The sequence below is a fragment of the Anomalospiza imberbis genome, chromosome 24 (assembly GCF_031753505.1).
Source record: "Anomalospiza imberbis isolate Cuckoo-Finch-1a 21T00152 chromosome 24, ASM3175350v1, whole genome shotgun sequence".
Lineage (NCBI taxonomy): Eukaryota > Metazoa > Chordata > Aves > Passeriformes > Viduidae > Anomalospiza > Anomalospiza imberbis.
In genome coordinates, this window is record NC_089704.1 from 2,717,353 (window position 1) to 2,740,407 (window position 23,055).

At 48.9% G+C, this 23,055-nt stretch overlaps 1 protein-coding gene across 2 annotated transcripts in view; it reads left to right on the forward strand.

The window, feature by feature from the left end:
• Positions 1 to 23,055, forward strand: part of LOC137462053 (protein CEPU-1) — a 357,852-nt gene that overhangs the window by 144,047 nt on the left and 190,750 nt on the right. The window contains exon 1 of one of the 2 annotated variants that reach the window (XM_068172044.1): positions 10,340 to 10,358. The exons of the other annotated variant lie outside the window; for it this stretch is intronic. Coding sequence (XP_068028145.1) covers positions 10,355 to 10,358 — 4 coding nt within the window. The 5' untranslated portion in view covers positions 10,340 to 10,354. Of the gene's footprint in view, positions 1 to 10,339; positions 10,359 to 23,055 lie in introns of those variants that run through there. 2 annotated transcript variants of the gene reach the window in all.

Consider the following 23,055-nt stretch of genomic DNA (forward strand, 5'->3'; position numbering starts at 1 on the left):
CAATTAGGGTGAAAAATTGCATCCATGGATGGATGACACCTGCTTAGGGTATGGAATGGCAGTATTATGCTGTAATATATATTTTATGATAATATAATAAGAATATATATAAATAATATAATAATTAATAATATATATAATATATGTAATATAATACACAGTTAATCAACTCTCAGCATCGCTTTCCCATTCCTTGGCTTCCCTTTCCAGCCGTAGTGATCCTCACTCATTTTTCATTCCATTTTCCTCCGGAGGGGGATGGGCTGGCTCTGTCCTGCTCACACTTGAACCAGATGCTTTATGACATCTGGGGACTCGCAGAGCTCCCCCCGTGGAGCCGCTTTCCTCTGGGTTTGTCTTCCCTGCTTAGGCAGCCAGCAGGGAGCTGGTTCCCAACAAGTCAGCTGTGCCTGCAAGCACCTCGCTGTGTGTCAATAACTTTGCTACAGTTGGCTCAGCACTGCTCCAGGAAAAAAAAAAAAATAAACCAAAAAAAAACCAGGGGGAGAGTGTGGGAGTGGGGAAAGAGCCTTAACTGCTGCTGTTTATCCCTCTTATTTTCAGTTCATTTTATGCAGCTTCAAACACAGCCGACACTCACTCAGGTCCATTAATGGAAAATAAAGGTCAGGGCTGGAGGCAGTGGCGCTGCCATCCCCGGCTCCCACGTGGTGTGTGGTGAGTGCCAGGGCCAGGATTTTCCATTTTATTCTCATCTGGGGGAAACAGCTGGGGCTGAATTGGCTCCGAGTGCCAGCAGCCTCCTGGCCCAGGAATGGGACAGCACCAGGCAGGATGGTGTCTCCTGGTGTCTCTGGTCACTCCTTGGATGTTCTGCAGTGCACCTCCCTGCATGAAGAGTGTGGTTACATTTAGGAACCAATTCCAACTCTGTTTCCGGGATTTAGGGTCATATCAGACAAGCTGCACCCCAAAATCTCACTTGTCCTGAAATATTGCTATTAACCTTCTCTTTAAGGCAGATTTACTGCTTTTAAGGATTCAAAGATTAAGTTTATTTGCTGGTGTGCTGATGGTTTCAGGGTGGGTGCCTCAGTTTCTCCAAAATGCCCCAGGAATGTGATTGGCTGGAATATTGTCTGTGAGAAGCATGAGTTGCTGACACAGGTCTAGAATCTGGGCCTGAGGCTCCCGGACTCCGTCTAAGTGGGATGTGGATATTCTCAGTTCAGTCAGAGAGAAAAAGAGAAAGATTTCTGCCAGGCTGAGCCTGGGAAGAAGTCCGAGAGGAATGTAAACAATCTATTACCTTGCTTTCCGTTCATATTGTTTATGGATGTGTTCTACCACACTGACCTAAGTCCAGTGCACCAATCAGGTGAAAAGTTTTTACTCTAAGACCAATGGAATTAATGTTCACGATGTTCTCTATAAAAGAGAGAAGTGCTTTTGAATAAAGGCTCATTTGCCTTCTGAAATCCTGCGAGTCATTTCACCTGTCCCGGCTCAACAGCATCAGTTGGAAACATGAGGATTTTGTCAGGGTGATATGGAGGGCTTGAAGCCATGTTTGGGTGTTGTCCAGTGCGTCCAAGGGGATAAGGCACTCTCCTCTTTCAGGGATTCTGCAAAATGGACTTCTATCTCTTCACATTTTGCTGGTCCTTCGGCCTGCAGATCCCATCTCTCCACAGGAAATTAACAAATCCTGTGTGTACCCTTTGGGATTTGCCTTTTGTTTTTTCTCCCCCTGAAATTTGCTGCTGGGCTCCATGCAGGGCAGCAGGAGATGCTGGAGAAGTGGCTCTGTTTTCCCATGAAATGATCCCAGGCCCGTGCAGGGCTGTGGCAGCCCTGTCACCTTGCTGTGCCTCTCACACCTCACTCAGCTCTTGGCTTTATTGCCTTGGACGAGTAAACCTGACCAAACTATGGATCCTGAATAAAAGAGCCGAGAGCAGCAGGTTGGTAAGAGCTGGATGACAGCAGCTGGAGCAAACCTGGTGGGCAGCAGACCCTTACAGAGCAGGAATTTGCCCCTCCTGCTTCCCTCCAGAGCTGGTTAACTTATTTAAGGCAGGCAAAAGCTGTTCTTCTGCCTTGCCTTTGCATTTTCCTTTATTTGTGGCTTTTCCCCCTGGTTTTAGCTCCGTGTGAGGCAGCTCCTGCCTCTCCCTTATGCACAGTCTCTGGGTGATGTCTCTATCAGGCTTGTGCTGAGCGTCCCTCCCCAGTGTGGCAGCACTCCCCCATTCCCAGCTCTCCTGATGTGTGACAAAATCCTCCTGCCACTGCCCATGGGCTCTGCGCTCCAGCTCTGACAGAGGGATGGGGATAGGGGAGCTTCATTTCCAGGTGGGATACAAAATCCGTGGTGCTTTATTCCTTCCAAGGCACTCACCTGCACGCTTCCCTGCGTGAGGATGCTCCTCTACCTCACATCTCCTTCTTGCTTCACCTCCTAACTTTTTCTTGTGCAGGATGTAAAGATCATCCGTGCTTCTCCAAGGAACATCTCCAGGACTTCTCCGTGGCCAGTGAGCCCCGGGGCGGTGGGAAATGCTCTTTAGGACCAGCAGATCTTCCTGTTTGTATTTCAAAGCACCAGTGGAGTGGGACTGGGATTTTTGCCAGAGTCTTGCTAGAGGGAAAGTTTTCTCTGGCTCAGTTCACACAACGAAGATTTCTCTTTCTTTTCCCCTCTCTGCTTTATTCTGATAGCTTTTTAACAGGATCAGCTAAATAAGCAGATAGAGTGTACCAGTTCACAGGCCCCTAGAGGTGAGGAGCCACTGCAGATTAAAGTATTTTTGTGATCTCCAAAGCAGCCGTATTTTATATGCTGGCCCTGGTTTGCTGATCCTATTAAGGGGTATCATGGAACACAGCACCCTGTGGCTGTGTGTGTCTGGCTTTCTGGGAGCAGGGCTTTTTGGTCGGGTGGTGGATCTTGTGCCTTGCCTCATTGCCTGCCTTCCCAGACCCTCCGACAAAAGGTTTCTCCTTAGGCTGAAAGGAGATTTCCATTAATTCAGGACTGAATTCCATAAGGTCCTTTGGGAAAAGACATCCCTCACATCTCAAAGGTCACCCTCTGCTCTGGAGTGACCCATGCTCTGCTGGGCTGGAGTGAGCTGTCACAGTTCAAGGGTCAGGCTGGAAATTCCCTAAATGTCTTAATCCCTGTATGGGATGCAGATGCTGGGGGCAAGGTCAGGTGATGTGTTCTCTCCCCTTTACCAACTCTCCATATCTTGGGGGGATGTAGCTTCATTTCACCCCCTCAGTACCCCCGAGATGCATTACTGCTCTTTCAGCTCATCTCCATACCTCCCCTGTTTCCACTGCAGCCTCGGCCCAGGGACTGTGCAGAGATTTGAGGTGCCAGTGATGAGAGGCACGGATTTCCCTCCTCCCCCTGTCCTTGTGCTGCTGAAAACCCAGCGTTAATCTAAGTTTTGAAAACCAGCTCTTCTGCAATGCACTGGGCCACTCACCCCTGAGCCACCTGTCAGCTCCAGAGGAGCCTCCCAGGGACCCCCCTCACACTAATGAATAAGGACAGTAATTAATGATCATTGCTAGTTTTATTGAGGACTATGACTGCTGTCACTGCTGACTGCTCTGGCAATTAACAAGGCTGCTCCCCCCACCTCTGGTCAGCAGAAGAGGAGGAGGAGGAGTCACAGAGATGCTCCAGGCTGGCCATGTCCAAAGTGTCCCTCAGCATCACCTTGCTGAGTGTGGGAGCAACCAGCAGCAGGTCCCTGTGGTGCTTCAGCCACTTCACCCTCCTCCTCCTCCCGGTATCAATCAGCCTGTTGGAGCTTTCCCAGATGGGTCTCACTTTCTGTTCCATCTCATTTGACATTTCATCAGCTGTAGACAGCAGAGAGACGTGTCAGCTCCTGAGATCCATCCCCGACCTGCCAAAAGGCTTGTGCTCCTTGGCAAGAAATGTGATTATTCTGCTTTGTGGCAGAGATTTCTCTTGGTGTTATCTTGGGGAGGAAATCTTAGCCCCCATCCCATTTCCTTCCCCTTTTCCCAGCAAAGTCTTGGTGCTTATTCTGGCATGATGGAGATGTGACTGAGCTTCAGTGGGTTATGCACAAACTGACAGCTTGTGCTGTCAGAAAATCCCAGCAGCATCAAGAGTTCCTGGTCAAAAGAGGGGGAAAACCCCTGTCTTCCCCTGGGGAAGCTCTCTGAGCATGGAGATCTCTCGTGGAAGCTCTGATGCCTGCTCAGAGTGGAAGGAGGGGCTGGGCAGGTACAATAGTACTGCTCCAGGAGCCTTGTACCTTCCCCTTCTATCCTTCCAAATTCAGCTGCAAAGATACTGAGCCACGCCCCAATTTCCCCCGAGATCCAGCTGCTCATCCCTCCCTGCAGCTGGCCCTCATCTACGTGTTCCAGCTGCTGTCTGGGTGACTGGTGGCTGGTGGGAAGAACTCATGGCATAGAGAATTATTCTCTGTATTTTTCCCCATTCCAATGTTTTCTGTCTGTGTGTGTCAGTGTCCCATAAACAGTAATGATGGACATTATGTTTTGAAGCTGTTTGAAGGGAGAACATAAAAGCTAATAGGTAAAAATAGGCTTTTCCATGCAAATTCCTTAGGAAATTAAACACAGCCTGGCTTTCAGTAGGTTTTGTGATGCCCTTTTCCATGGTGCTGGTGCTCACACGGGCTCAGTTCTTCCCTGTGGAGGTGGGATACCATCCCTGGGCTCTGCTGCAATCAGCTCAAACAGAGGAAAGGATGTCTTTGGAATTGTTGGCAGGTGGAGAAGCTAAAGGAGGTGAGGATTTAAGAGCCTGGATTCCTCCGGTTGCGTACTGGGGCTGTGACTTGTGATAACGCCCCAAGGCACTGACTGAAATGCACGTCATAAATTAGAACCAAAAATGTGATTACTTTGTCGCTTGGAAGACAAATGTGTGTGCCTGGGGAGTAACAAAGCAGGTTTGATTTGTTGTTGTTTGTACTATGTTTACTATTATTATAACTTATTCCAAATTATTCCAGTCTGGAACAGAGAGGAGGCTGTAGCTGGCAAACCTCTTTTGAGGGTGGGTTTGGGGAAAGGGCCAAATCCTAAAAAGCTGAGTGTCAAGGCATGCAATGGTCTTGAATATGGCTGCGGGGGTGGGGGTGGGGGGGGGAAATTGGGAAGGTCTGGAGAAGGTCTGGATAATGGAGGGTGTTGAGTGAAGAGATCCTGACCCAGGAGTGAAATCACTGAGAGGGTGGGGAGGCCCTGGCACAGGGGGTCCAGAAAATCTGTGGCTGCCCCATCCCTGGCAGTGTCCAAGGCCAGGTCGGATGTGGCTGGGAGCATCCTGGTCTAGTGGAAGATGTCCCTGCCCATGGCAGCAGGTGGAACAAGATGATCCTTAAGGTCCCTTCCAAACCAAACTATTCTGAGTTTCTGTGATAAAAAAAATCAGAGCGAGTTGTCACTCCTTTCTGGGGACAGAAAGCTGAGCCCTGTTGGATACTTGCCTACCCTGTGTAACCTTCAGCTCAGAGCTGAGTCCTTGACTTTGGACCCAGCTTGCTGCTCCATCCCTCCCTCTGAGCAGCATCTCCTGGGAACAACCCACTCCTGAGCCCCTCCAAGGCACCTGCCGGGATGAGTGACAGAGGATCCTCCCTTATTTCCTCCCCTGTAGGAGCAGAGATCTCCAAAGAACGCTCCATCCCCCATCATTCCTGACTAGGGAAAAAAGAAATGGAGCTTCTAATACCCGTCTCCACAGGAATCTGAAATGCTAAAGAGCTTAGAGGGAGCACTCATGACTTTGAGAAGAGTAAAAGCCTCCCTTGTCCCCTAAGCGGTGTCCGGCTCAGTGAGCCAACACGCTCTGATACCGTGGCAGATGGGTATTTCTAGCATTTGTTTTGATGATGAAAGTGTACATTGTGCTCAAAGATGCCCCCAGGACACATTGTTCTCTGGATAAAGGGATGGAAATTAAAACTAAGTTTCCTAGGTCAAAAGGACGCTCATTAAACCATTCAGGCCTAAGAGGAGAAAGAGGGGGAATAAAAGAAAAAGACCCAGCTAACAAAACCCAGCCCTTTCCTTAAAGGAAGGTGGCTCTGGAGGAGGTGTGTGGGCTCAGTTTGCTGTTGTGTGTGCTGGAAAAGCTCCGTTTGGATGATGATCTTGGTGCAGTGCACGGTGTCTGAGGTTAGGGAGCAGGTTTGGGGCTGGTGTGCTGGAGGGCCAGAAAATGCTGGGGTAATTCTTATTTTAGGGTTGTATCCAGTGAGGTTGGGCCTGGCAGGAAAAGGCAAAGCCTTGGGTTTTAAACCAGGGAGAAAACATCGGGATTTGTTTCCTTGCATCAACAAGGTGGTGGGAAGTCAGGGGTGTGGTCAGGTGATGGTTGCAGGAATGGGATCACCCACTGCAGTGCTGCAAGATGTGTGGGAAAAGAGGGGGGAAAAGGGAAGAAAATGCAGATTTCCTTTAGGTTTGGGTCCAAGCAGGGGTTGTGCCTGCTCCCTCTGTGCCTGCTGGGCTTTGCCCTCCGCTTTCCAACCCCTTCACAGCTGAAGAACAAGCCAGGAGCCCCTTATGAGCCACGTTTCCCTCGGAGAATGGAAAAACACCACGTCGTGGAGATGGAAATGCCAATCAGTGGGAGCGAGGGGAAGAGAGGAACAGCGTGTGGCCTCTGCAAATTGCAGGAAAAGTGACATAGTTATTCAGAGCTGCTCGGGGAGGGAGGGAGCTTTAGTGGATAGATGTGAAAAGTGGTCTTGGATTCCTTTTATAAGCACATTATTGAGCCAGCATGGACAAATTGTTTCCCATTTTTGTTGCCCCAGTTTCCCCAGCTGTTTCAAATGGGACTGATTTTTTACCTGCTGCCTGACAGGGGTGGGAGAGAAGCTTGGGTTGCTCTTCCCAAGTGCTTGGGCATCCCCAGAAAAGCAATGCCACAGAAAGGCCAGGAACTTTCGGGGCTCAATAACAGGATCAGGCACTCAGCTGTCAGATTGAGGCTCTAAACTGTTGTTATCCCATTGGAAAATATGTAAAGGCCATCCAGGCCACCCAGATAATAATTCAGGCCACCCACCAAAATCAGATTTTGTTACTCACCGTATTTAAGAGATGAATTAGGAAAAAAACATGTTTTGAAAGCGACCTCTCCCCTCTCTCCTTCCCAGAGCCAACCCCATACAAACAATCCTCCTGTTTATTTTTCAGCATGTCCCTTTTGGAGCTGCTGCTCCCCTCATTTGGGATTTGATTTGCCCTCCAGAGATCAGCAAAGAGCACCACGTGTCATTTTAGTTCTCTCCACTAGATCAAGGGAGAAGATTAATAGATGAGGCTTTTATTGTGTGTGTGCTGGAGTGTGGAGCTCTTGTTTCTCCTTAAACATTTCCTTTCTGAAATAAAATTTGGGACTCTCTGCCCCAGAGTTAACACCAAATTCCTCCTTTCTCCTCCCCAAAACCATATCAGAATTATGGATCCCCTTGACAGCAAGAAATATCCTGCTAAGTATTTTCATCCTTTTCTCCATCCTCCACCAACCCCCATTTGTATTCTGTCATTAAAAGGGTTCCTTTTGATCTGGAAATTAATTTCCAGATAAACTCAGGCACACGGGAGCGTGCAGGGCCATGTGCATCCATGAGCTGGAACTGGTTTGGTGGCGCCAGCTGCAGATCAATCCCAAATTCTGTGACATCTCTGAGCCCCAGCAGCCCCAAATGCAACGAGGTTTTGTAGGCTTAAACTCTTTAATGGAAAAATAGATGTACAGGAATCTGAAGATTTTTTTTTTTTTTTTAAATTTTAATTCCCCCCTCCATCCCCATTTTTTCCAAGCTTTTCCCTTTGAGGGTGGCAGGGATTTTTTCAGCAGCTTCACACCTTTCTCCATGCAAGATTTTTTCACCTGCTTCCAAAGAAAAAGCAATTTTCCTGATGCTCTGGCTGATAGAGAGTCCTGATGAAATCCCAACTTTTCTTTTCCCTTTGAAGTCAGTCTCTGTTCAGGGTGGTTAAGCACAAAAGCTCCAAAAAAAGGCAGCTACTGAGGACTTAAAAACAGGGAGAAAAGAGGGGAAAATAGGAAAAGGCTGCAACTGCATCTTTTTTTTTTTTTTTTTAATCATTTTGTATTTTAAGGGCTGTGCTCACCTAATGAGGAAAGCCTGTGGAAAAGGGATCCCTTCAGGACAGCACGTGGCAGAGGGAGGTGTGGGAATCACAGAATTCCAGAACAGTTTGAGTTGGAAGGGATCTTAAAGCTCCATCCTGGAGCAGGGACATCTTCTGCTCTCCCAGGCTGCTCCAAGCCCCAGTGTCCAGCCTGGCCTTGGGCATTGCCAGGGATCCAGGGGAGGCCACAGCTGCTGTGCCAGGGCCTGCCCACATTCCCAGGGAACAATTCCTTCCCAGTATCCCATCCATCCCTGCCCTCTGGCAGTGGGAAGCCATTCCCTGTGTCCTGTCCCTCCATGCCTTGTCCAAAGTCCCTCTCCTGATCTTTTGGAGCCCCTTTAGGCACTGGAAATGGCTCTAAGTATTCCTGGAGCCTTCTCTTCTCCAGCTGAGCACTTTGTCCCAGCCTGTCTTTGTAGGAAAGGTGCTCCAGAAGCTGGAGGCTTGTGGTCTCCCCTGGACTTGCCCCAGCAGCTCCAGGTCCTTCTGTGTGATGGGAAGATGCGGCAATCCCAGGATCCCAGACTGGTTTGGGTTGGAAGGGACTTTAAAGCTCACCCCATCCCACTCCCTGCCATGGCAGGGACACCTTCCACTATCCCAGGCTGCTCCAAGCCCCAGCCTGGCCTTGGACACTGCCAGGGATCCCGGGCCAGCCACAGCTTCCCTGAGCAATACAAGTTCATAAATAAATTTCATTTCCTTGTGCCTCAGTTTCCCTTTCTCTGCTGTCACTTGGGCTTGGGAACACACTTGGGAAGGGTCCATGGAGTGAGCACAGCCTTGGGATATGCTGAGAACCTTAATCCAGACCTAAAAGGTGCTTAAAAAAATCCTCCCTGCTTGACTTTCAAGTGGATTTATCTGTAATTCACTCTCCATGTATGTACTAGGAAGGATTTGGGCTCTCAGAGGGTGGGTTTAGGTTTTTTTAAGATGTATTACTTTTTTATTCTTTAAAGGCAGCCCACGAGGGGAAAAGCAGCTAAGTTCACCTTTAAGGATTTATTATCATTTCTCCAGAGCAGGTATTTACTGGGGATATTTCTCAGAGGAAATGACTGTCAATTATAAAAAATAAAATAAAATAATAATAATAATAATAAAAACCCCCTCTCTCCTTAAGCCAGTAACCTTGTGGAGTGATGGATTGTCTTGCTGAAAGTGGAGTTAGGGAGAAATGGAGACTGAGAGGAAGAAATGTAGATACTGTAACATACTCCAGGGGGTCGGGAAAAGGGATATGAATTATTAAGTAAAATTAATAATTGAAATAATTAACAGCTGCAAGAGATTTTTTTTGTCCATCCTCCACATAATAGGGAGCAATGTTTAGTATCAAGCTGGAGTAACCATGAGTAATTTGATGTTAATTAATTCGTTGGCTCGGTATTCTAAGCATTTATGGGTGTTTTCTTTCTTTATAAATATATTAATAAGTTTAAGTAATTCTACAAAAGTAATTTCGAAAATAATAATAATAAAAAGAGAGCCCTGGCAAATGCAAGTAATTTATTTTTGATCAGTAATTAAAATGGTTTTTCCCCCACTCTCATGTACATCAGAGGAAAATGGCTTTGTTCCGAGGAGCTTCTAATCCTTATTTTCCTTCCTCTGATAGGAATTTATATCATTTGTTATTTGGGTCCAGATTTATGGATTATTTTTCATCGTGGGCTTTTGGAGTCTGTTGCTGGAGCTCCAAAAGACGGGAGGTTTTCCTTCCCCAGCCCCGTCGCTCTGAACTCCCTGGATAATTCAGGAGAGATCGGAGAGGCTCTCAAAGACGGAGTTAAATTATATATTTGGGGCAGATAAATCTGGGAGTGCTGGATGGGTTCGTGATGGATGTGGGTAGGAGGAGCCAAACCCCTCTGGAAGCTCTGCTGGGAGGGAAATCCATCCAGAGGGAGATCCAGGGGCAGATAAATGGGGTGCAGTGGGGTTGATTGCAACCCCAAATGCTCCTCAACAGGGCTGGAGGGGCAGGATGCAGAGGGATCCAGGGATGCTTGAAGGATGTGTGGGTCTGGCAGGGCACCGCACTGCTCTGTCTTTGGAGTGGAAAGGATCCCAAATTTCCCTGTTGGAACAGCAAAATTGTCCAACACCTGTCCTGGGATCTGTTCCTTCTGCTCACCTGCATCTCCCAGCAAAATACCACGACTTGGAGTAGTGTCGCTGTTCTTCAGGAATGGGTTGGTCTGGTTGAAGTCTGTGGGGTTTTTCAGGGGTTGGAAGCCTCAATCCGAGTCCCAGGCCATGCTGCTGGAAGCAAATTCCCTGTCAGAGCTGAGGTGGCGGGGACGGTGCCCTCTGTGCCACGCTTTGCTTCCACCTGGGGAAACTGAGGCCACAGCAACACATGGGAGAAAAGGCTCGAGGTTGCAGGCAGTGCTATTTTGCCTCTGGATTGGAATGCTCAGTGTCTGGGATGTTGGATGTTCAGGATGCTCAGTGTTTGCGATGTCACTGTTTGGGATGTCAGTGTTTGGGGTGTGCTCAGTGTTTGGGATGTGCTCAGTGTTTGGGATGTCAGTGTTTGGGGTGTAAGTGTTTGGGATGTCAGTGTTTGGGATGTCAGTGTTTGGGGTGTGCTCAGTGTTTGGGATGTGCTCAGTGTTTGGGATGTCAGTGTTTGGGGTGTCAGTGTTTGGGATGTGCTCAGTGTTTGGGATGTCACTGTTTGGGATGTCAGTGTTTGGGGTGTGCTCAGTGTTTGGGATGTGCTCGGTGTTTGGGATGTCAGTGTTTGGGGTGTCAGTGTTTGGGATGTGCTCAGTGTTTGGGGTGTCAGTGTTTGGGGTGTCAGTGTTTGGGGTGTCAGTGTTTGTTTGGGATGTGCTCAGTGTTTGGGGTGTCAGTGTTTGGGGTGTGCTCAGTGTTTGGGATGCTCAGTGTTTGGGATGTCAGTGTTTGGGGTGTCAGTGTTTGGGATGTCAGTGTTTGGGGTGTCAATGTTTGGGATGTCAGTGTTTGGGATGTGCTCAGTGTTTGGGTTGTCAGTGTTTGGGATATCAGTGTTTGGGATATCAGTATTTGTGATGTCAGTGTTTGGGTTGTCAGTGTTTGGGATATCAGCGTTTGGGGTGTCAGTATTTGGGATGTCAGTGTTTGGGGTGTCAGTGTTTGGGATGTGCTCAGTGTTTGGGGTGTCAGTGTTTGGGATGTCAGTGTTTGGGGTGTCAGTGTTTGTTTGGGATGTGCTCAGTGTTTGGGGTGTCAGTGTTTGGGATGTCAGTGTTTGGGATGTGCTCAGTGTTTGGGGTGTCAGTATTTGTGATGTCAATGTTTGGGATATCAGTGTTTGGGATGTCAGTGTTTGGGATGTGCCCGGTGTTTGGGATGTGCTCAGTGTTTGGGATGTCAGTGTTTGGGATGTCAGTGTTTGGGATGTGCACAGGCTGTGGCAGCAGATGGAGGCTCTTGGATGGCAAATGGCATTTCCATCCTGGGGGAGCAGCAGGATGTTATCTGCAGGCAGCCGCAGCAGCAGCAGTGTCCCTTTGCAAAGCTCAGCACAAAATAGTGGAGCAGGGAAGGGACTAATTCCCGTCCTCATAGGCAGATGGGAGCCAGACCTATTTCTGGCCTGGCTGTGGGAGAGGAGGTTGCAGGGAATTTAGATATCCAGGCTGGTCTGGAGTTGAGTACCAGGGGCAATTAAGGTGTTGAGCTGCAGGGATAGAGGAGGGAATCTCTGGAGATAGAGCAAAGGGTGGGAAATCCCTTTTTTCCCCCCCTCTAAATGCTGTGGGAGCTGCAAGGTGCCTGGCGGCAGGGGCTGACTGGTCCTGCCCCAGGGAGTGAAAGCATTAAAAGTTTGAAGTAAAAATGATGGAGCTGAGCTGTAGCAGCAGAGTTCTGCGCATTTCTTCCACTCAGGGATTTACCCTATATTTAATTTTTTTCCCTGACTGCTTTAGTGACTCTGTAAACGTTGCAGAGTTTTTGTGTCTTTTTTTTTTGCCTTCCTGCTAGATGAAGTGGGTTTGGTTTTTATTGAATCAGTTCCCTCCGAGGATAGAGGTTGCGAGTGGATAAAACCTCTTTCAATCCCATAAAAATGCCGTCAGGGGATTCACTTAAATTTATTTAATCCTGTGCACTTTATCGCGGTCACTTCATCATGGCAGGTAAGTGGATGCTAATGGATCCCTTCTTTTTATGGCCTGCAGACTCCTGGAATTAGATCCCCCAGCTGCAAATCTCTCGTTTGTGGTTGGCATTTTATCTTCTTTCTTTTATTTGATTAGCGGAGGGAGTGAGAGGCAGGATACCCATTTCTGGGAATTAAAGCCAGGACAGCTCGTTGCTCTAATCTACTCTGACCTTCTGGGTGGCACCAGCCAAAATTTCACCTGGAGGAGAGGCTCAGAGGGTGCCAGGACATGAAATCCTCGTTCCAGCCCTCCCATCCCGGTGAGCCGGGCTCTCTCAGTCCAGGTCTGTATGATAAAAACCACACAAAGCTTCTGCTCTTCTCTGCCTTGGCGATGAGTCAGGGCTGATGTGAATATGCCTCTTCTGATGGCCTGATTCACTCTGCTCCAAACCTGACAGGCCTTTTTCACTGAAATGTTGAACTTCATTGTCACTGAACCATTTTCCTTTATAAAGTCGAAGTGTTTGGGTGCTTTCGGGTGAAGGTTGTTGGATTGCCTGCTCCATTAATGCTTTTAAAATGGAGATATTTTTTCCTGTGCTGTCACAATTCTGCACTTTTTTTTTTCCTGAACCTGCTTTAGTATTTAATTTTCGCTGCTAAATCTGGAGGCTTGTCCTGTCTGACCTCTGAACTTCAGCCTGTGGGATGCTCAGGCTCAAGGATGAGAGATGCTGATCCCATGTGGTCCAGCCCCATCTGGGAGTTCCAGCACCTGTGATGCTGTTGAATCCCTTCCCACCAGGAAAACACATTATCCAGGTTTAGCATCGTGAAGTGTGGTGCCTACATGGAAATTCTGGTCAGCTTAGGCTTTGGAGAACCTGAGGGCTGCAGGGTTTGTGTTCTGGGGCATCACCATTTTGTCCCCAAAGAACACCCGCAAATCTGTCCCAGTGAGATGAAGGGCTCCTCAGGCTCTCATGGAATGTGTTGTAGGGTCTTATCTCTAGAAAAACCTTACCCGGGGGATATAACGGAGAGTTTCCTCATGGCAAAATGTCCTTTTACAGCAACAGGCACCCAAATCAATTCCAGCTCCAGAATATTCCGCAGGGGGAAAGCAAAGCTTGGTGAGGGCAAATTAACCTGGTGGTTGGTACCGTGGGAGGAGTGGTGCCTGTGGATTCCCAAAGAGATTTAGTGCCACTTGGAAGGGATGCCCTGCATGCCAGAGCATCCCTCAGCAGCCACTTCCCTCCTGTGTGCCCCAGGCAGGGGAAGGCTGGCGCTGGAGTGTTAATGGAAAAACTAAATAACACTGGAAACGCAAAACCATCGGGTGAAAATAGAGAGTTTGAGTTATTAAGGAGCCCTCTCGTCACTCACTGCAGAGAGAGAGGGGGAAAGGGAGGCAATATTGGTGTTTGGGAAGCCCAATTATTTCTGAACTGCAGACAGTCTTATTAACTTGGGCAGAAAATTAATTACTCTAATTAGAAAAACTCATTGGAGTTTGGTGAGGAGTTAGTGGGGGAGATGATAGTGGTGGGGGGGAGTTGGGGAATCACAAAAGCTGTGGCAGGGAGGGGACGGAGGGGTACACAAGCAATGGGGGAGCTGCTGAGATTAATGGGAGAAGAGATGGAGAGAGGAAAGAAGGTTTTTTTTAGTCATAATCGTCTAAATTTAGCAACTTTAGTCTTTAAAAACATGAGTATTCTTATATGTGCACACACACATATATATATAAAAATCTATGTATGCACAGACTCATATATATAAATATAAATATATAAATATATATAGATAAATATATATATATGGAATGTAATGCAGAGATTTATCTGACTTTCTGTGGGTGGCTGTATTTATTTCCGATGTGCCAGCCCGTCAGCACGGGGGGTTGTTAGAAAGTGCTGGGTGGGTGGTTTTTTTATCTTCACGGATTTATGGAGTCCTTAAAACATCTGTTCCATCCTGATTCCACAGTCCTTCAGCAGCTCGGGGAGAGGGAGATGTTCCTTGGCGGAGCTGTCTGGCTGTGCATGGTTTGGATAAAGATGCATTTGCTGAGTGCTAATAGTGGTGATGCAGGAAGAGGAAGCAGGATCCTTCCTTGGAAGGAATCCCAAGAAGGAAATTCATCCAGGATTGATGCTGGTGGGGCAAAATGCTATGGCTTGGGAGTTAGGATTTTTGAGGGAGTCTTGTAGGAGTTCAGGAAGAAATCAATTTTCCCTTCATTCCTCCTATGAGCTGTGGTTACAAAGTGAGTGTATTCACTCATCCCCACATGGGTAAAGACAAACACTTGATTCCCAGGCACGTGGTGGGATCCTTGGGACTGTCCTGTGCAAGGCTAGAAGTGGGATTCAGTGATCCCTTCCAACTCTGAATATTCTGTGTTTCTATGACCTTTTTGATTCAAGAACACTGAGACCAAAGAGGGGCAAGGACCAGGATCTAGTACTCAGTCTCCTCAACACAAAACCCAGCAGCCAACCTTATAATACTAAAAAAATTCCAAAAACTGAGGCAAAGCACAGCTCTGGACGAAGTGGAGCTCTCTGGTGTTTGGGATCCTGGTGTCACCTACAAGTTACCACTGACTGATGCTGAATGTGCAACAGCCAGCCTCTGGATAGAAGGGGTTGTGCTGAATTTGCAGCTCAGCTGCAGCCCTACACGGAGCACCCTGTGCCCCCATCCTGAGCCCCACAGCAGTGCCCGTGGTGACATTGTGGGACCGGCAGTGACTGAGCCAACTCTGGCCCCGCCGGCTGCACGACCCCCAGCTTCTCCCCAGTGCCTTTGCTCTGCTGCCTTTGCTGCCTGCTACTGAAATAACCTGTCAAGCTCTTGCTAATAATGAGCCATAAGTCAGATTCTCTCTGGTAGGTTGCCCTGGGTGTCTATCACATTCTTTAGGGGTGACCCAATTATGGTAATTGGCCAATTTTGCTACCGGTGTTCAAAAAGAATTGCCAAACAAAGGAGGAGAAATCAAAGCTCCCTAGAAATTAGCAGAAACCCCAAATCTAGCTATTTTTCAGACCTTCTTTTTAAAGGCATGAGGTACCTTTAATATTAACCTCTTCAGTCTGATACCTGCAGAGAAGAGTGAAATAAAACCCCAAACGCAGCAGATCACGTTAGTGATGCTCCACTCGGGTACCACATCGTGTACTCCGTCTCCAGGATTGCTCACAACCCAGAGATACAGACATTTGTTCAGCTTCAGAGCCCGAAACTATGTATTTAGAGCAGTAGTTTCCCTCCCACTCAGTCATAAGGCCTTGATTTTGCAAGAATATCTCAGATTATACAGAGATGGACTCAAAGGGAGAAGGCAGAGGAGAGATTTCTTTTCCACCCAGCTGTGCATGACATGTACCTTCAGTTAGTCAGGGCAAGATAAAGGGAATAAAGAACAATTTTAGCCCCATCCTTGCTCCTTTCCATCTGCCACCACCCACCTTCTCTTTCCCTACTCACTGGCCTTGTGTGGACACCAGTATTATTTCTGCATCAGAATAATAATAATACAGAGAGAACACACTGCTACGACTGCTGTGACCTCCTGCCCAGCGGGCTCGGCAGAAACGCTGCTGGAATTGCAACTTGGCACCGAGCTTTGTAGTGAAGCATTGCTCCTGGCTAATCTATAATTTACAAAACACACTCAGATTCATTTTTTATGGGCTGTTTTGATATGATGCCATTTAAAAAGCGGAAAGAAACAATGCACCTTTTTAAAGGTTGCTCCTGTTTCTTCTTGCTCTTTTTTTTTTCTTTTCTTGTGGGAGGGCACGTTATTTTTGTTGCTGTTGCCATCTGGCCACAGAAAGGGAATTTCTGTCCTCTCGCAGGTGTTGGACTATTCCCTGCAGTGCTGGGGCAGTCTTGTGTCACAACCTGCACCTTCAGCATCCAAACTGGCTGTGCTTACAACCCTCTGCCTGTTCCTGTCATTTTTTCCCCCCTCTGCTGGCTTGGGATACATATTTCAAAGGAGGAAAATTATGTTATATTCCACCCTCAGCTTTTGCCCAGGAAGGCTGGGCAGGGATATAGAGGAAGGACTCTCAGGGTGATGCTGACATCCCCTGACATCCCCAGGGATGGGGATAGGCTTGGACTTCCCACCTGTATCATCATCCCATACCTCCTGCAGCCTCTGGAAAGGGGATATAAAATTCCTGGTACACCAAGTGGAAGAGTTTCTGCTGGCAGAAGGGTGGCTCAGCACAGAGGGCAGAGCCTTTCTGGGGGGACCAAGGCTTGTGTCTCTGGTGGCACTGCTCCTCCCAGGTATTTTATTGCCTGCAGACTCCTCTACTCTTCCGTGTCTTCCATTTTACGGTGCCCCTTCCTGACTAATGCAAATCCCATCTGGCATATATTAGTGGGAAGGGCATCGTTAGCAGGAAGAGCAGCACTGTGAAAAACCAGCCATGAATCTTCTCGGGCTCGCAGGGCTCTGCGAATAGCACGGGAGGGATTAAATATGTTCATCTTTACAATCCAAAGGGAAAGGAAGAGGTTTCTCATCAGCCCCCGGCTGCAGCGTGTCCGTGGTAGGATGATGTAGCTATAATTAACCTCCTCCCTGATGGAGACTGAGCTGCTTTTCAAGCCCCCACCAGTTGCTCAGTGTGGGAAGCAGTGTCTTGAGGAGGAGAAGCTTCATATCTGTTGATAGAGGCCGTGATGTTCAGCACCCAGGTCCTGGGATGCAGGAGCACCAGCAGACCTCGTGCTCATTTTTATCCGTGTGCAGGTTGGAGCTCGGGTGTTTTATGCCTCCCTTCATCCATGAAAATAGGGACTGCCAGCCCACTGGTGAGGAGATCTGCTCTCCTCCAGAGATGGATGGGAAAAGGCTGAATTCTCCTGACATTTCCATGCAGTCCCAGAGATCTTCAGGTGTTATTTTAGTCAAGCTTTGAGGACAAAGGGGCACAAACCACTTTCTGTGCTGTCCAAATGATCTGGGTGGATGCTGTTCCATGAGGTGTGCTGCTGCCAGGTGTGTGATGGGGGAGCAGGTCACACGTAGAGCTGATGCAGATGGCAGTGATCTACAGTGGCACAGATGGATTCAGTGGGGTTCTGGTGCTAAGAAATGGTTCAGGTGACACGAGCCTCTTGAGGAAGGTGGGTTATGGAGGGGGGAGGTGGTGCTGGGTGTGTCTGGAGGGAGAGATGGAGTGTGAGCCTGTCAGAATGAGTCCAGAGGAGGCCACGGAAATGTTCCAAGGGCTGGAGCCCCTCTGCTCTGGAGCCAGGCTGGGAGAGCTGGGGGTGTTCACCTGTAGAGGAGAAGGATCCAGGGAGAGCTCAGAGCCCCTCCCAGGGCCTAAAGGGGCTCCAGGAGAGCTGGAGAGGGACTGGGGACAAGGGATGGAGGGACAGGACACAGGGAATGGCTTCCACTGCCAGAGGGATATTGGGAATTAGGAATTCTTGGCTGTGGGGTTGAGCAGGCCCTGGCACAGGGTGCCCAGAGCAGCTGCAGCTGCCCCTGGGTCCCTGGCAGAGCCCAAGGCCAGGTTGGACAGGACTTGGAGCAGCCTGGGGCAGTGGAAGGTGTCCCTGCCCATGGCAGGGGGGCTGGAATTTGATAAGGATGGAGTCCCAGGTCTCTTCTCAGCCAAACCATCCTGGGATTCTGTGACAATTCTGTGACACTCCAGCTCAGAGGACCTGGCAGGATGGGACTGTGGCGATGCTGTGATGGCCACCACTGAGTTAAGAGGCATCATAGTCAGTGCCGTGTCTGAGGAGGAGTAAAGTGGGAGTAAAGTGGGACTAAAGCTGGAGTAAAGCAGGAGCAATGCAGTCTCTAGGGAGGAGCACGTGAGTGAGGAGCACTGAACAGAACCAACCTGATAATGAATGCTGCTGTTACAGCACCTGTCACAACTGCTCAGCAGTTTAATACTCTGCAGTGGCAGATGAGGAAAACATCTATTGCTGGTGATTGCCGTTTCTTTTTTTTAAAGGGAAAAATATTCCATTCTCTCGGTGTTTATTTTCCATTCATCCTTTTTTTTAAAGGTGGGGAAACTGAGGCAGCACATTGCACTGGCAGTCCTGGGGGTGACGGGAGCTGAGGGCTCCTGTGGCATTGCTGCCCCTCCTATCCCTTGCTCCTGTAAATTCTTGGAAAAGAACTGTGCAATGTTCTTTGTAGAAGTCCACATAGCCCTGACTCTCTGCATTGTTAATATTTAGGTCAGCAAAATCTAATTCCTTTTAAAATCATAATATTATCATTGTAATTGCAAATGTTTTTATTAGGCACCGGCACTGGGGAGCCTGGCACAAGCCTGCAAAGGGGCTTTTGTTTCTTGCTCGAGTGTACTGGATCCAAAGGGATAGCAAGGAATATTTTGTCTCTCTTTATATCCCACCTCCAAACCTGTAGCTGACATAGGGATTTGTGGCTGTGCCCTGCCAGCATCGGCGTGTGGACAAGGAGAGACACGAGTGGCATTGCCAGGCTGTCATTTGAGTGTCGCCTTCCCACTGCACTTCCAATCCCCTGGCAGAGAGAATTAGCTCTCCTTAAGTGAGTTATTGTGTCTCCAAGCCAGGGCTCTGCTTCCAGAGAATGAGACAAAACTCTCTGGGGATCCAGTCTTAATTCCACCTGCCTGGGAATCCTGATAGGGGGCTTAGTGCCAGAATGAATATTCATCCTTCGTGGTGGGAGTTATGATCCTGCTCCCCATCTCAAGGGGGATTACATCCCTTTCCAGGAGGGATGGTGTCCTGGGGTGACTGAGTATGGCTTGCTGTGGGATGGAGAGCAGAGTGGGGGCTGTCCATTCCCAGATATCCCTGTCTCAGAGCTGTGATACCGGAGGAACTGAGGAGGGGCTGTCCATTCCCAGATATCCCTGTCCCAAAAGTGTAATGAGGCAAGCTGGAGTCCTGATTTTCAGGCAGGGCTGGTGAGATGCTGCCTTAGGTTGGGGAAGGGCAGAAAAAGTGATGCCACCTTCTCCACGCACTCCCTCCTTTCCAGTCTGGAGCTCCAGGACTTTCTCCAGGAAGGTAATTCCATGCTGTGGCTGGCAATCATCCATCAGTCTGTCTGCAATACCCCCGTGGGCATCCTGGTGTAGCACATTCACACCACCCCCACATATTTTGGGGTATTTGCTGTGCAGGAATTGATCCTTTATCTGGAAACACCGAGAAGAAAACTGCATGAATCAGATCTTGGATAGCAGAGTTCCTCTGCAGATTAACTGTCCCGAGCTTGGGCTGCAGGAAACTCTGCCAATCCCTGTGGCAGCATGCAGGAGATAGCTGGACTTCGTTATGCTTTGTTTAAATAACATTTTTGTTTTTACAGTGGTTAATCCATCCAATTCCCTTGGCACGTTGCTGCTGAGCAATATCCGCCTGGGATAATTGGGATGGTGCCGGGGTGAGGGACATCTCCCAGCCCCTCACCAGCCCCTCAGGATGTGGAGCACAATTTTTCCTTGCAGTTTTCCTCTCCAGAATCACAACCTGTGCAAACTGTGCCCTGATCGAATCTATCAAGCCCCAATTTTGGAGCTGTCTGTTGATCAGAGAAATGGACTCGAAATTGGCTCCTTTAATGGGAACGCGGCTCTCGCACAAGTGTTGGAATTAACGGCAGTGCCCTGCTGCGGGCTGGCAAGTTGGGCATTTCATTCCAGTTACTGGAAATTGCCATAATTTCTGCTCCATGCTCCTCTCAAGTGACACTAAACATCTGTCTTTTTTCCCCACCCTTATTTATTTATACTGGGAGAAGAGGATGGTGCGTGGGCGCTTTTCCCCACCCGAACCCTTGTCTTGTTTTCATGGCAACCCCTGCTTAGCAGCAGACCTTTTGTGCACTGAAAAAGGGAGGGAGAAGGGAGGTCTGGAGGGAGAAAAGGATGGCTGGGAGGGAGAGGAGGCTGGAAATTAGATCTGAAGGGCTGGTTTCATGAACGGGGCTGTTGGTGTGTTGATGCTAGGACTGCTGTGCCCCTCTGGTGTAATCAAGCTGGGAGAACCAAGGGGTGTCCTAGGGGATGTCTGAATGTTGGGGATGGAGCACTGCTGCCCTCAGGGTACTATTCCCACAGCATTCCCTCCAGGAACCTCAAAGCCATCCTGCAGAACATCAGGAATGGCTTCTCCTAGCAGAGCCCCTTGTTCTGCTGCAGGCAGTCTTCTCCTTGGGTGAGCTCCTGGAAAAACAGCTCTGTCCCACTCAGCTTTGCCAGGGGACATCAGCTCCTTAAATTAGATGTGGAATGCAAGTGTGTAAATATCCCACCCTGCGCTTTGATGGTATGGGTCTGAGCTGTTTATTTATCCCTGCCTGAAGGTTGTCCTCATCCCCCTGGATGCTCCATTGAATTTGGTGCTCTTATTTCCTCCTCTCCTGCTGGTAAAGGTTACCTGGGGAGATTGAAGCACCAAAGCACCAGGGGCTTTGCTCCCAGTTCTAAAACAGGGAAAATAGTGAGACACAGGGAGGGCTGCAAAGAAGGATGTGAGGAAGTTTCCAGAGCATTTAACACTGGTGTAGGAAGCACCAGAAAATGTTGAGGAGGAGGTGAATAATTTTGTCTTGGGAACAGGTTGGGACAGTGTAAAATAAGCAAGACCTGGAGCCACTGGAACACCGAGGTCCTGAAACCTGCTTGGGGAGGGGATGTGCTGGAATCAGTGCCTTACCTGATATTTGAGCACTTCACTCCTTGATCCTCTGTTGGTTTCTTACCATGTCCTGGGGTTTTTCCACAATTCAGAGCAAAATGTAAAGCTGAAATTTCTGGGCACAGGCTGTCTTTGAGAGTTGAACACCAGCAATGCTGGAGGAGGGGGGGATCCCACATCTCCCAGCACCATGGTAGAGAGATGCTGGCTTTTCCCTTGGGTGCCTCTCTCTGTAACAGAGTCTATACAAAATCCAAACAAGAGAAAGGAGTTCTTTCTCCACCTTTTCAATTATTTCTTTCACTGTTGTTTTTCCTGGGCTCAGTGTGGTGCAGGATGACTTATCTATGCTCAAGTTAGGATCCTTTTATTTCCACCCAGACCTGGCCCTAAGTCATGCAGCGCTCCTTCGACAGAGCTGTAAATTCCCCATGTCAGCCTGACAGCCAGTGAACAGGGTGAGGACATTGGGAGAAATGAATTTCTGGGGATATGAAGGGGATGAAGCTCTTGGCCTCCTTTTCCAAGGAGGAAATAGGTGCAGGGGTCACATCCCAAAGACCCTGGAGATTTTTGGGGCTGTTTGTATAGGAAAATTGGATAAAGTGAGTCTCTTTTCTTCCTGAGGGAATATTGTCTTAAGAAATGATGGCAGGATGGCAGTATAGGACAGGAAAATGCAAAGGAGTGCACACAGGTGTTTGTTGAGAAATCTGTAAATAAGGTTTTAAAATTAAAAAGAAACAACCATCATATGCAGCTGTGAAGATCCCAAATTGGTGAAGGCGTATATTGCCGAGGGCTGCCTGCCAGCACTAGCAGGTCCCAGTGGCAGTGGCTCAGGAAGGTAGAAAGTGGAACCTGATCCTGGTTTTTCCCCATGGAATAACAAGGGAAAACCCACAGCTGTGAGTTTGGCAGTGCATCAGCAGAGTTGGCAGCTGTGGGGAGGATCTGGTTTGTATGTTTTGGGCTCATGTTTGGTTTTCTGATGGTGTGAGTGTTGGTGAGGCCTTTTGAGGGCTCACAAACACCTCTTTTTGCTGGAATAATGTCCCCTGCTCTTTGCTCTGGGACAATTCGGCCGGGAATTTTGGACAAGCTCTTCATCCCGTGTGTGTGTGTGTGTGCACATCTCTAAGGGTGAGTTGCCACCACTGCTTAAGGACCATGGAATGGTTTGGTTTGGGTGAGACTTTATGGTCCATCTTGTCCATGGGCAGGGACACCTTCCACTGCCCCAGGCTGCTCCAAGTCCTGTCCAACCTGGCCTTGGGCACTGCCAGGGATCCAGGGGCAGCCCCAGCTGCTCTGGGCACCCTGTGCCAGGGCCTGCCCACCCTCCCAGGGAGCAATTCCTAATTCCCAATATCCCATCCAGCCCTGCCCTCTGGCAGTGGAAGCCATTCCCTGTGTCCTCTCCCTCCATGCCTTGTCCCCAGTCCCTCTCCAGCTCTCCTGGAGCCCCTTTAGGCCCTGGGAGGGGCTCTGAGCTCTCCCTGGATCCTTCTCCTCTCCCACCCAGCTGCCCCAGCCTGGCTCCAGAGCAGAGGGGCTCCAGCCCATGGATCTTCTCCGTGGCCTCCCTGGACTTGCTCCAGCAGCTCTGTATCCTCATGTTTTGGGCTCCAGCTCTGTTTTCCCATCACTCCCCGCACACGGTGACGCTGGGGCTGAGCAGTGCCGCGCACTTGAGAGGGGAGAGCCAAGGGTGCGTGCCACTGCTGCCTCGGCAAGCAGTGCCAGCCCCAGCCCGACTCTAGCTGTGCTCCCAGGGGGAAGGGTGCCACTATCCCTCTCTGCCCCCCTTTGCCAACCAGCGCCGCCCTATGATCCCGACTGACCTTCTTAAAAGGGATCAACTGCGTCAAGCGAAGAGATGAAGAGTGAAGGGAGGAGTCGGGAGCAGGAGGAGGAGGAAAGAAATTAGGAGCAGATATTAATAACCATGTTAAATATTTATCTGACCTCCTTTCACATGATCCTTTTTAATGGTGACCCAAAAAGCTGATGTGCTAATATTCACTCTCACTCTCCTTTCTGCCTCTCTGTCAAAGCTTTGGGTTTGAACAGGAAAAAACTATTCCTTT